We start from the raw sequence: 12,290 nt of genomic DNA, 5'->3' as shown, positions 1-12,290 counted from the left end.
GGGAGTTCCACATCCAGCATCATGATTGGTGGTGAGCCTTTAGCCTGTATACTATCCACATAGCATTTCCTTGATGCATGTTGGTCCCTTCGCACACACCCGACTCCCTTACTAGTTGGGAACTTTAAAACCTGATGTTAGGATGATGGGACAGCACCAGCTGCATTTAGCAATGGCCAGCCATAGATGGCATTGTAGGCCATGGGGGTCTTGACAGCCAAGCAATTAGTCATAATCACCACTGTCGCTGGATATATGCCTAGCGTAACTCGAAGCTCCATAGTTCCTTCCGGTATCACTGTTGCTCCTCCAAAGCCTTATAGAGGGGTAGTCACCATCTTCAACTTCTCAGAGGAAATCTTTAGACCCAAGAAGGCTTCCCAAGTGAGGACGTTCACAGTACTTCCCCCGTCAACTAGCATCCTCTTCACGTCAAAATCCGCTATATCGCCTACTATCACTAAGGCGTCATCATGGGGATGCGTTACACCAATCAAGTCCTCTTCGTTGAAAGTAATGCTCTGGTTGAACCTTGCTTTTTTTGGATAGAGCAGACCCCCACGGAACGCGCATAGCTCTTTCTAGCAGAATTTGAGTCGCCGCCCAATGCTACATCTCCGATGATCATGTTTATCACTCCTACCCTTGGCGGGGGTCGATCATCGAGCCTTTGCTTGCCCCTATCATTTTTTACATACTTAGCCAATAGTCCCCACCTTAGTAGGCGCTCAATTTCCTCCTTCAACTGCAGACATTCTTCGATATCATGTTCGTGATCTTTATGAAAATGGCTGTACTTACTTTGATTTCTCTTGCTGGAGGGAGTCAGCATCGGTTTAGGCCATTTGAGCTCTTTCATGTGTTGTATTTCCATTAATAACTTTGTACGTGGGATGTTCAAAGGGGTGGATGCTTGTATCTCCTCTCGCTTCTGCTTGACTGACCGATCCTGGGTATAACCCTTGTTCATGCGTTCATTCTTCGGCTTATTCTTATCAGCGTGCCTCCGCTAATCATTTGTCTTTCACTTATGAGCTTCTATCTCCCATCCATTCTTGAGATTTTGAGTTACCTTCTCCACTTCCTTCGCATCGACGTACTTGTCTCCCTTCTTCAACAGGTCATGCATCGACTCCGGGGGATTTTTGGAGAGTGACATCTTAAAGGCCCGGCTTCGCGTTCCATTCATCAAAGCGGTAACCACTGCGGACATTTGCAAGTCCTTTACGCCCAGAGTCGCCCGACTAAACCTAACTAAGTATTCCTGCAATGACTTGTCCTTCTCCTGTACGACCTGGATCAACTTAATGGCCGTCTTCCTCTTCCTCTTGCTGCTTAGGAAATAAGCCACAAAGCTCTTGGAGAGCTCATCAAACGTCTTGATAGACCGCGGGACCAAGGTTGCTACCCAGTCCCTGGCCTCCCTCCTGAGTGTGGGGGGAAGGACCGGCACATCACTGTGTCCGGGGCCGCGTAAAGTCTCATCAGATCTACAAAGGTCCGCAAGTGGTCAAACGGATCCGTGACTCCGTCATATGCTTCTATCATGGGCTGCTTGAAGCCTTTAGGTAAGGGGACCGCCATGATCTTAGGCACAAATGGGTCTTCCTCCAAAACCATCTGCCTCCACTTATCCTTCATCTTGGATAGTGCGTCATCTATCTTCTGGGCCATGATTTCTTCCATCTCTTGTTCCAGGTCCACAATGGCCTGCGGGGGCTGCTGAGCTAGGACCACCAGAGCCCTCGAATCTCCCGTCGCCTGTCGAGCGATGGGTGGGACTACAGCGGGTGGCGCTTGAGGCGGCTGCTGGTTTGTCACTTCTGTCGGGCTTAATGGGGGGACTACTGCGCTCTGCGACTGGTTTTGTAAGAGCGTCATCATTGTTGCCAACTGAGTCTCCAAAGCGCTGAATTGACTCTGTGTCACATATTGCGGGGGCAGTGGTGGTTTGTGACCCCTTGCAACTGACTCCGACTCCATCTCCGCCGTATTTCCAACCAATCGAGTATCACTCCTTGTTTGTCTTCTCAACATAGCTTTTTAGTTCAAATGTTTCTCATAGACGGGGCCAATGAAATGGTTAAAGAAAGAACCTCCGTGCCCTCCTGGTGGTGTAGGGTGTTTCTGCTGTTCCGATGACCAATTGTTATCTGCAAAAGTGAGGTTGGGGCTTTCTCCCCTGTTGTACCTCCAACGTGAGAATTAGTATCGAATTATGGAGAGTTAGGAAAAAAGGAGATATTCCAATAACTAAAGTTTTTCCAAGATTTTTACCTATTTCACCTTTTGGAGTATTTATAGGCAACTGGAGTCATGTGAAGGCCGGGCAGTTACGGTGCCACGTGTCCCACGTAACCTCTTCCACTGCCCCCACGTTCTTAGTGAGTAACCTCCGGCCCGTTCAACTGCCATTCGTGTTAGTAACAACCATCGCGTGATCTCTACCCAAGTTGTAATTTTTTGCTAAGTGTTGTATTAGCCGCGTAGTGGTGATGAGCCCCATGGTGGTCGACATCCTGACATAGGTATAGCGCGCCTAGGGGTTCGACGTCTAGCGTGGTCGCAGAGCGCCTTGGGGTGGATGTCCCGGCATGGGTACCAAGCGCCCATGCCGAGGGGTCGACGCCTGGAATGGGCGTAGAGCGCCCATGGGGGTCGACGTCTTAGCATGGGTGTTGTATGCCCACGGATGGTGTTGGCTGGCGGCAGAACTCATATCTTATTAGTTGTTGTAGGTAATTAGTGATGTTCAATATCACCATGTATCACAAATATTCATTGCAACTAAGCACAATTGGGTTGGGTTGTAAACGTTCAAGCATCTCTCGTTCACATCGAAATCACCAAGTATCCAGTGGGCTTTCTTCTCCATCATAATTGGAAGAATAACATAATCTACGTCACACCATCCAAGTGTTACAATGCATGTAATCTCTGTTCATAGCTTACTATGTGATCGTAAGCTATGGAATAGTGGTAGAGATTAAGATGCTTCATATCTATGGAAGATTAATTTCTATTATGGTTTTTGGGATTTCTTGAGTTGTATTCTCGTTGAGCGAATTTGGGTGTAATGGTGGAATTTGAGATCAGAACCCAATTTAGGGATTGTGGCCGTAATTAACTTATAGGAAGCGCTTATTTGGGGGATTTGCACGTTTGAATTTATTACTAATTCAAATATTTAATTTTACTGTAATAGAATAGTATTTATGGAGAAAAAATGTTGCAATGTAATATTTGAATATGAATTAAATAAAGGTATCAGGTGTAAATACCTCTAAATTATTTACCAGAGAGATTTCATATCTATTGATGGACTGTCAACTGTCCCAAGCCCATTCGACCTTTTAGAGGTCCATAGGGTTTTAAAGTAAGCCCAAGTCCAATATATTGTAGCCCGCTAAAAGAATTAGGAGGAGGAAATTACATTCCATCATACTTTCGAAGATCAGTTTTCTAAAATCAGGCTCAATGTTTCATTATTCAAAAATCAAATGAAAAATTATTTTTTAAATATTAATAATATTATTATAAAATTAAATTAATTTACATACCTCACTCCACTACACCCCTTGTCTATGCCTACACGTTTTCACCACCACCAAACCCTAATTCATTTTAGGGTTAATAGGACAAAACGTCCCTATGTCTGACAATTGTTGCGGAAAACATTCCTACATTTCATTTTTTTTTTTTGCATTTTCATCCTTATTCTAACGTTTCATTCCTAAAAACGTCATTTTTACCATTTTTGAATGTAAAATGACCAAAATACCCTCCTATTTAAATAAAACCAAAAAAAGAAGAGAAAAATAAAGAATAAATTGCAATCTTACTCCTAAATGTTTTAAAAAGTGCAAGTGAATCTAAATAATTATTAAAAGGCCTAATAACACAAAACATCCCTATGTTTGGCCTATAGTGTGCAAAATGTCCATACGTTTCAAATTGAATAAAATGACGTTTTCCGCAATGAAACGTGAAAATAATGATGAAAATGCAAAAAAAAATTGAAACGTATGGATGTTTTCCGCAAGAAATGTCAAACGTAGAGACTTTTTCACAAGAAGTGGCAAATGTAGGGACTTTTTGTGCTATTAGACCTTATTAAAATTGAAACCATTGCCAAATCGGTGAACCTTCATACCATTTCCAATATACCACCACCCAAACTTCGGCGGCACCACCTATTTCGAAGATATCCATGTCATTTCCAACACACCAATTAACTATATTCACCAGGACGCTTCTCTTCATGGTCTTAAAACATCAACAGATGGTTCAGCGGTATGAAGGTTTGACAGTTTGGGCAATGGTTGGTCGAAATTTTTTCATTTCTAGGGTGGCAGTCCTATTCGTAGAAGAAGAGACTATGAAGAGAAGCATCCTGGTGAGTATAGTTAATTGGTGTGTTAGAAATGACATGGATATCTTCGAAACAGGTGGTGCTGTCGGAGTTTGGGTAATGGTATTTTGGAAATGGTATGGAGGTTCATCGATTTGGCAATTGTTTCAATTTTAATAAGGTCTAATAGAACAAAAAGTCCATATATTTGACACTTCTTATGAAAAACGTCCTTACTTTTAACATTTTTTGCGAAAAACGTCCATACGTTTCAAATTTTTTTGTATTTTCATCCCTATTTTTCACGTTTCATTGCGAAAAACGTCATTTTCATCAATTTGAAACGTATGGACGTTTTGCACACTACAAGCCAAATGTAGGGACGTTTTGTGTTATTATACCTTTTAATAATTATTTAGATTCACTTGCACTTTTTAAAACATTTAGGAGTAAGATTACAATTTATTCTTTATTTTGTCTTCTTTTTTTTGTTTTATTTAACTACGATGGTATTTTGGTTATTTTACATTCAAAAATGGTGAAAATGACTTTTTAGCAATGAAACGTTGAAATAAGGACAAAAATGCAAAAAAAAAAAAAAAAAATGAAACGTAGGAACGTTTTTCGCAATAAGTGTCAAACGTATGGACATTTTGTACTCTTAACCCTTCATTTTACTGCTTCCCCCCTCTCTCTCTACCACCCACCCTCTCTATACCGACAACGCCGTGTGACTGACAACGCTCCTCTTTTAGGGGTGTTGTGTGACCACTATGCACGATCAACATAATGTGGGCCTTGCAGCAGCAAATGCACACGATCACTGCGTCGTGAGCAACGATTGTGTACAGAACTACCGCTACACTCGATCGTCTATCGCGTCTTTGGTGAAGAATATGATGGATTCGAGGTGGTCGTGGGGTTGCAACGACGACAGGTTTAAGGTTTTTTTCGTAGTGTAGTGACAGAAGGAATGGTGGTTGTGATTTTTGGTACGCCTGCTTTTGCGAAATTTTTTTTCGTTTCTATTTGTCGATTTCAGATTGTGAGGTGGTGTGGTGACGAGGTGGTGCCAGATTTTTGGTTCCTATTTTTGTTTGTGAGTTTTCAAATTATGAGGCAGTGTGGCAGTGTTGGCTTTTTGGGTGTCAAATTGTGAGTCAGTGTTGGCGAGGTGGGAAGGTGATGGTTGTGATGTTGGCTATGGTGGTGAGATCGTGGCGATGGTCATAGGTGGGATGATGGTGGAAGGAAGTGTAAATGTTTTGTGACTAATTATTTAGTTGATCGTGACAATTAAATCAGTTAATCTATGACTAATAAATAATGTGTGACCAATTTAAAAGATAAATTGTGACATAAAAATTTTGTTAATTTGTGAGAGATATTTTGATAATTTATGATTGTATAATAAGTTGTGACTTATAATATTTATGATTTGTGATCGATAAATAAATTGTGACTTATAAATTTTTAATTTGTGGCCTTGAACAAATTGTGACTTATAATATTTTTGAATCGTGAGAAAAAAATAATATGTGACTAATTAAATTATTAACTTGTGATCAAATTGTATATATTTGTCACCTTGATATAATTAATTAATTAATTAAATCATAATTAAATTTTAATAAATATATGATTTTTGAAATTTGAAACATTTTCCCTTAATTTTAAAATGAGTGATACTTAACTTAGTTATGAATTTTTCACAAATTGGGAAGATCTCCACGCCCATTACTAATATATTTTTTGGGAGTAGTGTTATCCTTAAAGAATTAGAGTGCTGTCAGACAACACACATACGTAGGGTCCGCATAATTTTTTTTTAATACAGATGGGGCCTGTAAGTGATATATGAAAAAAGTCATGCACATTAGGCATTGCTCATTTTCTGGGGGTTATGCTAGTGTACAAGGAGTGTACCCATCATCACTACCATAGGAACAGAGCAAGTTAGGATCCTGTTTTTTCTTTGGCAGAAAATTGCAGTTATAGTTCCCAGCCGACTGACCTGTGATAAATCCATTCCCCATTCTTTCTTTTTTCGCAGCATCGCCCTCAACCTGCGATTTTTTAACATCAGAATATAATACAAATCGAATTCTGCCAGCACAATGGATTCCACACCGCTCTGAGTTGGAGAAAAAGGGACTGCAGGGGATACCTAACAGATCCCTCGGAAACCCTCGAAATTGAACAAGTTTCAATTCATAATATATACAGAATATGGGTAGAATAGCAGTTGCAATAATTGTGATCTTGTGGGTTGTACCCATTTCCATAATCGTCAATCGCATTGTTCCTGAACCTTATATGGTATTCTATTCTTCTATCTATTTACTGAATTTTGACTGAAAGATTATTTATTTATTTCATCTTTAATCGATTTGAGATTGGCTGACAAGATGTTGGCTGGTTTGATAACACAAATCTTGAAACCCCTTTACTCGTCTGAGCTTTAGGGGGATGGATTTGTTCGTTTGAGCTTGTTGGCTCTATACTGATTATTGGTTCCATCTTAAAAGGTTAATCAAGGGTAGTAGTTCAAGCTCTTACAAAAAATACACTAAAAGTATATGGATGTGATAATGTAGAGATGCGTATGTATTGATGATGGTTGGAATTGCAGGATGAGATATTTCATGTCCCACAAGCCCAACAGTACTGCAAAGGCAATTTCAAAAGTTGGGATCCTATGATCACTACTCCACCTGGACTGTGAGTTTGTATTCCTTGTTTCTTGTTTTATATTTGAATTCATTCACTTCAATTTTATTTTATTTTATTATTATTATTATTATTTTTTGGTGCTTTTTGCTCTCGTTGGGTATTTTCAAGTTTCTGGTCTTATTCTGAGGGGTTGTCAGATTGTGCTGTTATGTTTAGTTATCTGAATATTTATGGATAGATTGATTCAGGCACTTCTTGTTCCATAAAGTTAGTTATGCAAGTTCTTGGTATGGTTATCCTGTATAGAAGATTAACTGAAAGCCATCCAGGGGGAAAGAGAAATCCTTTCCTGGAATTCTCAGAGGACAAAAGTTCATGTAATTTTGCAGGCTGTTGGAGGTGTAAGAGATGAAATGGTATCCTAGAGAATGGAAAGATGAGGGAAAGAAGATAGTCATTGCAAATTTACTCTTCCCACAATTATATCCTTATTATTTTTTTTTTTTTTTTCAAATTTGCTTTACTGAAGGTGGAAGTAAAGCTCTAAAGTAGCGGGTTGTATAGGATTATAACACAAGGATGTGGTCATTCTATTTCTTACCTATGCATGGGAAATATGCAGAATAATGAATGAGATAAGCTGGTAATAGATGGTAAAAGAATTAATAGAGGTAGGCTTACCTGGAGAGGCTGAGATAGATTTTTTCCTAATAAAAGTTGATGTTTGCAATTTAAAATTTTGCAGGTACTTTCTTTCAATTGCCTATGTTGCTTCTTTGTTTCCTGGGATGCATTTCCTGCAACGACTTTCATCATTTTCCAATATTTGCTCGACTTTGGTTCTGCGAACCACCAATGCTTTGCTGGCTGTAATATGCAGCATTCTGATTTATGAGATTATCACTCACTTAAAGCCATCTCTTGATGACAAGAAATCAACTCTTCAAGCAGTGATTTTGTCATTATATCCACTGCACTGGTTCTTCACCTTTCTTTATTATACAGATGTAGCATCGCTAACTGCAGTTCTTGCCATGTATCTTCTAGTTTTGAAGAGGAAATACATGTTCGGTTCATTGGTAAGGGATGATATGGAGTGCATCTTATTTGTTTCCAGTGGGTAATATGTCTTATGGTAATTAATGTTTAATGGTACTAATGTGGCTTCTTCCATTTCTTCTCAAATAATACTTGAAGACATTTCTTTTTAGATGAACTTTGATAAAAAGATTTAATCTCCTGCTCCGGTATGAAATAGTATTATTTGATTGACAGTTTTATGAGAGAGAATTTTGCAGTACAATCTTTCACATCAAGCTCGTTGTGATCATCTTAAGAACTGAAAACTCTGTGCTTCGAATACTGTTATTATAATTTTGTAATGTTCTTCAATGTTCTTATTTGTTCAATTGAGTTTTTCTTCTTTGCAATTTTAGATTTTGCCAATTGAAATCAACTTATGCTTGAGCAATTAGCTTAATGCGGTTGCTAAAGGAGAACCAACGAGCAACTTCAGCATCTTTTTCATTTTTCAAGGGAGCAGATTTTGCTGCAAAAGTAATCGGTAGTTAAAGTCAGTATACCACGATTTACAACCGTATTCACTTTTAGTGAGTCGAAAAAGTTTTTTCTTCTGTTTTCTCACATACCAGCCAAAATATGTTCAAAATATATAGATTATAAATTTGACAATTTTTTATATTAGTGATCATTCCGGAGCCACATATAGTTACAGTATTTATAGTAGGAAAGCAAAGTATCTTTTGTTGGCAGACTTTAGGCACCAAGCATCTTCAGTTTAATGAAATGAAAAGTAGTGGTATTGTCAGTTTATATTAAGATGAGATTCTATATTTTTTCATCCGCTTAGGCAGTTCTGTTTCACACTTTACTTCAATATAGTGTTCATTGACTTGTGGTTTTCCTATATAAGAACTAGTTTTTATTTGTTTATTCATTCATCTGTAGTTTGGAGTTTTGTCTGTGCTTATCCGGCAAACAAATATTATATGGATGCTTTTTGTTGCTTGCGTGGGGGTTCTGGAATTTACAAAGATTCATCAAATCAATAATGTGAGAGTTGACGAATCCAGAGTGTCAGAAAGGAAGGGTGCTCAGTCAGCCCACAGTGAAGGTGTATCTAATGTCTCTAACCTAAGAAAGCGAAGATTCAGTACTAACATGGATGTTCCAAACAATTTTACTTCACAAACAACCGTCAGTTCCACACCCTATGCATCAGGTTTTATCTTAGTTCTTATGTTTTTTGATATACATGTAGTGGTTACCATTATTGCATGCAATGGATGCTCACAAAAAAAAAAAAGCTTATTACCCTGTTTGTTTCTCATTTTTTTCATTAAAATGAAAAATATAACCAATATCTATCACATCAAGTCACCAAATTTGAATTTCTATCTCTTGTGTGGAGCTCATAACGATCATATCTTTCATTCTCATTTTAACAAAAATGGGAAACAAACGCCCCCCATATCTCGAACTCATTGGTCTTTTCTACAGTTAGTAGTCATTAATATGTTTTTTGTAGTATGAAAATCTAAATATAACTGTAATAGATTCGTAGCAGTCTATAATTTGGAATATGTTTTTATTCTTTTTAATTGAAAAATAAATAAAATTGTAATATAGGATGGAGTATTATATTCTTAAAGCATGAATAACCAAAGTGCGGTTGCCATTCTAACTATGCACATCTTTGTGGCATTTCCATTTATTGCAGGTTTATTGGATGAGATTCAGGTCATCATCTTGAAATCATGGCATCTGAAATGGGAGCTGTTGACTTCCTTTAGTCCCTTCTTTATGGTATTTGTGGCTTTTGCTGCTTTTGTTTGCTGGAATGGGAGCATAGTTCTGGGTACCTCCAATCAATCATTTTTACGCTTCTTGTTGTTCTAAAATACTTATTTTTTAATTTCCTTGATGTGGTGAATGATGAAAAGATGAAATAAATATCTCATTTTCGAACCAAAATATGGACATTAGCTCTACATTCTCTCTATTTTGCAGGTGCTAAAGATGCTCATGCAGTTTCTCCCCATTTTGCTCAATTGCTGTATTATAGTCTCGTTTCTGCTGTTTTTACATTTCCTGTGCACTTCACATTAGGTCAAGCTGCAGTTCTACTTAGATCATTCCGTCAAAACAGACTGTTAACTTTCTTCCAGTGGTTTATGGCATTAACTGCTGCCTTCCTTTCTGTGCATTTTTTCAGGTTAGTCATTTGATCAAATTAACATTTTAATCTGAAGCTTTCTTTTGGTTTTAATTGTCCTAGACCATTTGTTAACTCCAAGATAGAGTTGTCGCTCGGTTTTAGATCAGGCCAAAATTGTAATAAATTTTAATTAATGTTGATCAACTTGCAAACATACTCTTTCCTTCGGTTAATTTAAGTTCCTTTTTTACTCTGTTAGAAAGTTTATTTTCCTCCTGCTAAAACATGGTTTGTTAACTCGTGCAGCATAGCGCATCCATATCTCATTGCTGACAATCGACACTATCCTTTCTATCTTTGGCGAAAAATCATTAGATATCATTGGTCAACAAAGTATCTTTTAGTCCCACTGTACACTTACTCGTGGTTTTCAATCTTCAGTAGCTTGGGTTAGTCCAAAGTTCAAGTAAATTTTTTTCTTACATTTCTGTATATAGCAACTCTCCTGAACATATCACTGGTTTTTGCGTTTGCAGTGAAAAGCCAGCAGAAGATCTGGACGCTTGCATATTTTTTGGCTTCTGCTGCAACTCTCATTCCTGCTCCTCTAATCGAGTTCAGATACTATACAATTCCGTTCTTTTTTTTCATTCTTCACTCCAATATCAACAACAGCAAGAGTTGGCTTCTCTTGGGTATTCTTTATCTTGCCGTCAATTGTTTCACACTGTTTATGTTCTTGTTTCGGCCATTCTTTTGGGATCACGAGGCCGGGATACAGAGATTCATATGGTGAAAAGCTAGTCAAGCACTATTGAAAGCTTCACCGATATAGTTTCTCGAGCCTTCCAGTTTGGGAACGGAATTGTTGTGAATGTCATGAAGAATCAAAGTTCAGACTTATTGTTTGGTTCTTCTCGACAACTAGTTTTACTGGTAGGAAGGGACAGGGCCCATTTCAATTATACATCTACTTTTAGCTAAAGGCTGATGGCATATTCTTGGTGATGACTGCAGTTTGAGACAACTGTGATTATATTTGACATGATTGGTTAAAAGAAAAGTCGGGTTTTTTTCCTAGATGGAGCGTGGACACTTAATTTTTTACTCCAGCGATATAAGGCTAGTATGTTTCACTCTCTTGCAGGGTAGTAGGACGGTATATTCTTCATGTTGATCACTGATAAACCCATTTCATATTGTGGAAATTGCGACTGTATTTTCAGTATGTTCATGGATGAAGTTGATTATTTTAAACTGTGATGAGTGTATTATGTGTGCTTATTTACGTGGTTTATGCGTAGCCCCTGTTTGGTTTGGATTAAATCAGATTTTTAGTCAATTTTGATAAAAGTTGACGAAATATGCAAATGAAAAGTTAATAAAAGTTGTGGTCCTATAAAATGTGGGTTGAAAATGAATTTTAAGAAATAGGGTGGGAACATTATTTAAGACAGCATAGAAATAGTTTATAATTAGTTTGATATTTGATATACTGTGGTGAATTTGAACATTAAGACAGCGTAGAAAGAGTGATGTTTGAATAAATAACACCATAACCATTTGAATATGGGAGAAGAAAAAGTAAAATAGTTGGAAGCATTGCACCTACAATTGAGAAGGTACGCTAAGTGATTCAATTGGTTGGCCATATAAATGGATGGGTTTAATTAATTTATACACCACCAGCCATTTCATTTTCAACAATAATATCAATGCCATTTCTCAATTGCTTAGTATTAGGGATGACAATTTGAACCGTTAAAATCGAAAATCACAGTTAATCGAATCGAATGGGACGAAAAAAATCGAACATATGGTGCAATGGGACGGATATGGTATTTAATTTTAATGAACATGTTCGGGGTGGTGGGGGTATGGTATTTACGCGAACCGATTATCTGTTAAATTTAATTTTTTCCATCTAAATAGTAATCCAATGCAAAACACGTATAAAAAAAATATCTAATTTTGCAAACTCCACGTGGGCCTTTTTTCTTCATTTTTGCAGTCACACATGATGATTATCAACTCACTTACTCTTGCAGCAAACTCAATCAACAATTTCAGTTTCAAAAAACTTATTAT

General features: G+C 37.7%; 2 protein-coding genes across 2 annotated transcripts; one reads left to right on the top strand and one right to left on the bottom strand.

Annotated features, from left to right (window-relative positions):
* Positions 1 to 317: 317 nt before the first annotated feature.
* Positions 318 to 970, bottom strand: LOC111411550. The gene is made up of 2 exons (XM_023042070.1): positions 563 to 970; positions 318 to 521 (listed from the first exon to the last, which is right to left on the bottom strand). Exons 1-2 carry the CDS (start codon positions 968 to 970, stop codon positions 318 to 320), a joined length of 612 nt encoding a protein of 203 aa, XP_022897838.1.
* A 5,256-nt stretch (positions 971 to 6,226) lies between these two features.
* Positions 6,227 to 11,490, top strand: LOC111410869 (dol-P-Glc:Glc(2)Man(9)GlcNAc(2)-PP-Dol alpha-1,2-glucosyltransferase). Its single transcript, XM_023041457.1, has 8 exons — positions 6,227 to 6,670; positions 6,984 to 7,072; positions 7,770 to 8,103; positions 8,993 to 9,266; positions 9,765 to 9,902; positions 10,055 to 10,259; positions 10,509 to 10,651; positions 10,739 to 11,490. The coding sequence occupies exons 1-8, from the start codon at positions 6,581 to 6,583 to the stop codon at positions 10,996 to 10,998; spliced, it is 1,533 nt and encodes a 510-aa protein (XP_022897225.1). The 5' UTR covers positions 6,227 to 6,580; the 3' UTR covers positions 10,999 to 11,490.
* Positions 11,491 to 12,290: the final 800 nt, after the last annotated feature.

Source organism: Olea europaea, chromosome 15 (assembly GCF_002742605.1).
Source record: "Olea europaea var. sylvestris chromosome 15, O_europaea_v1, whole genome shotgun sequence".
Taxonomy (NCBI): Eukaryota; Viridiplantae; Streptophyta; class Magnoliopsida; order Lamiales; family Oleaceae; genus Olea; species Olea europaea.
This window is presented reverse-complemented; position numbering and strand designations above follow the sequence as displayed.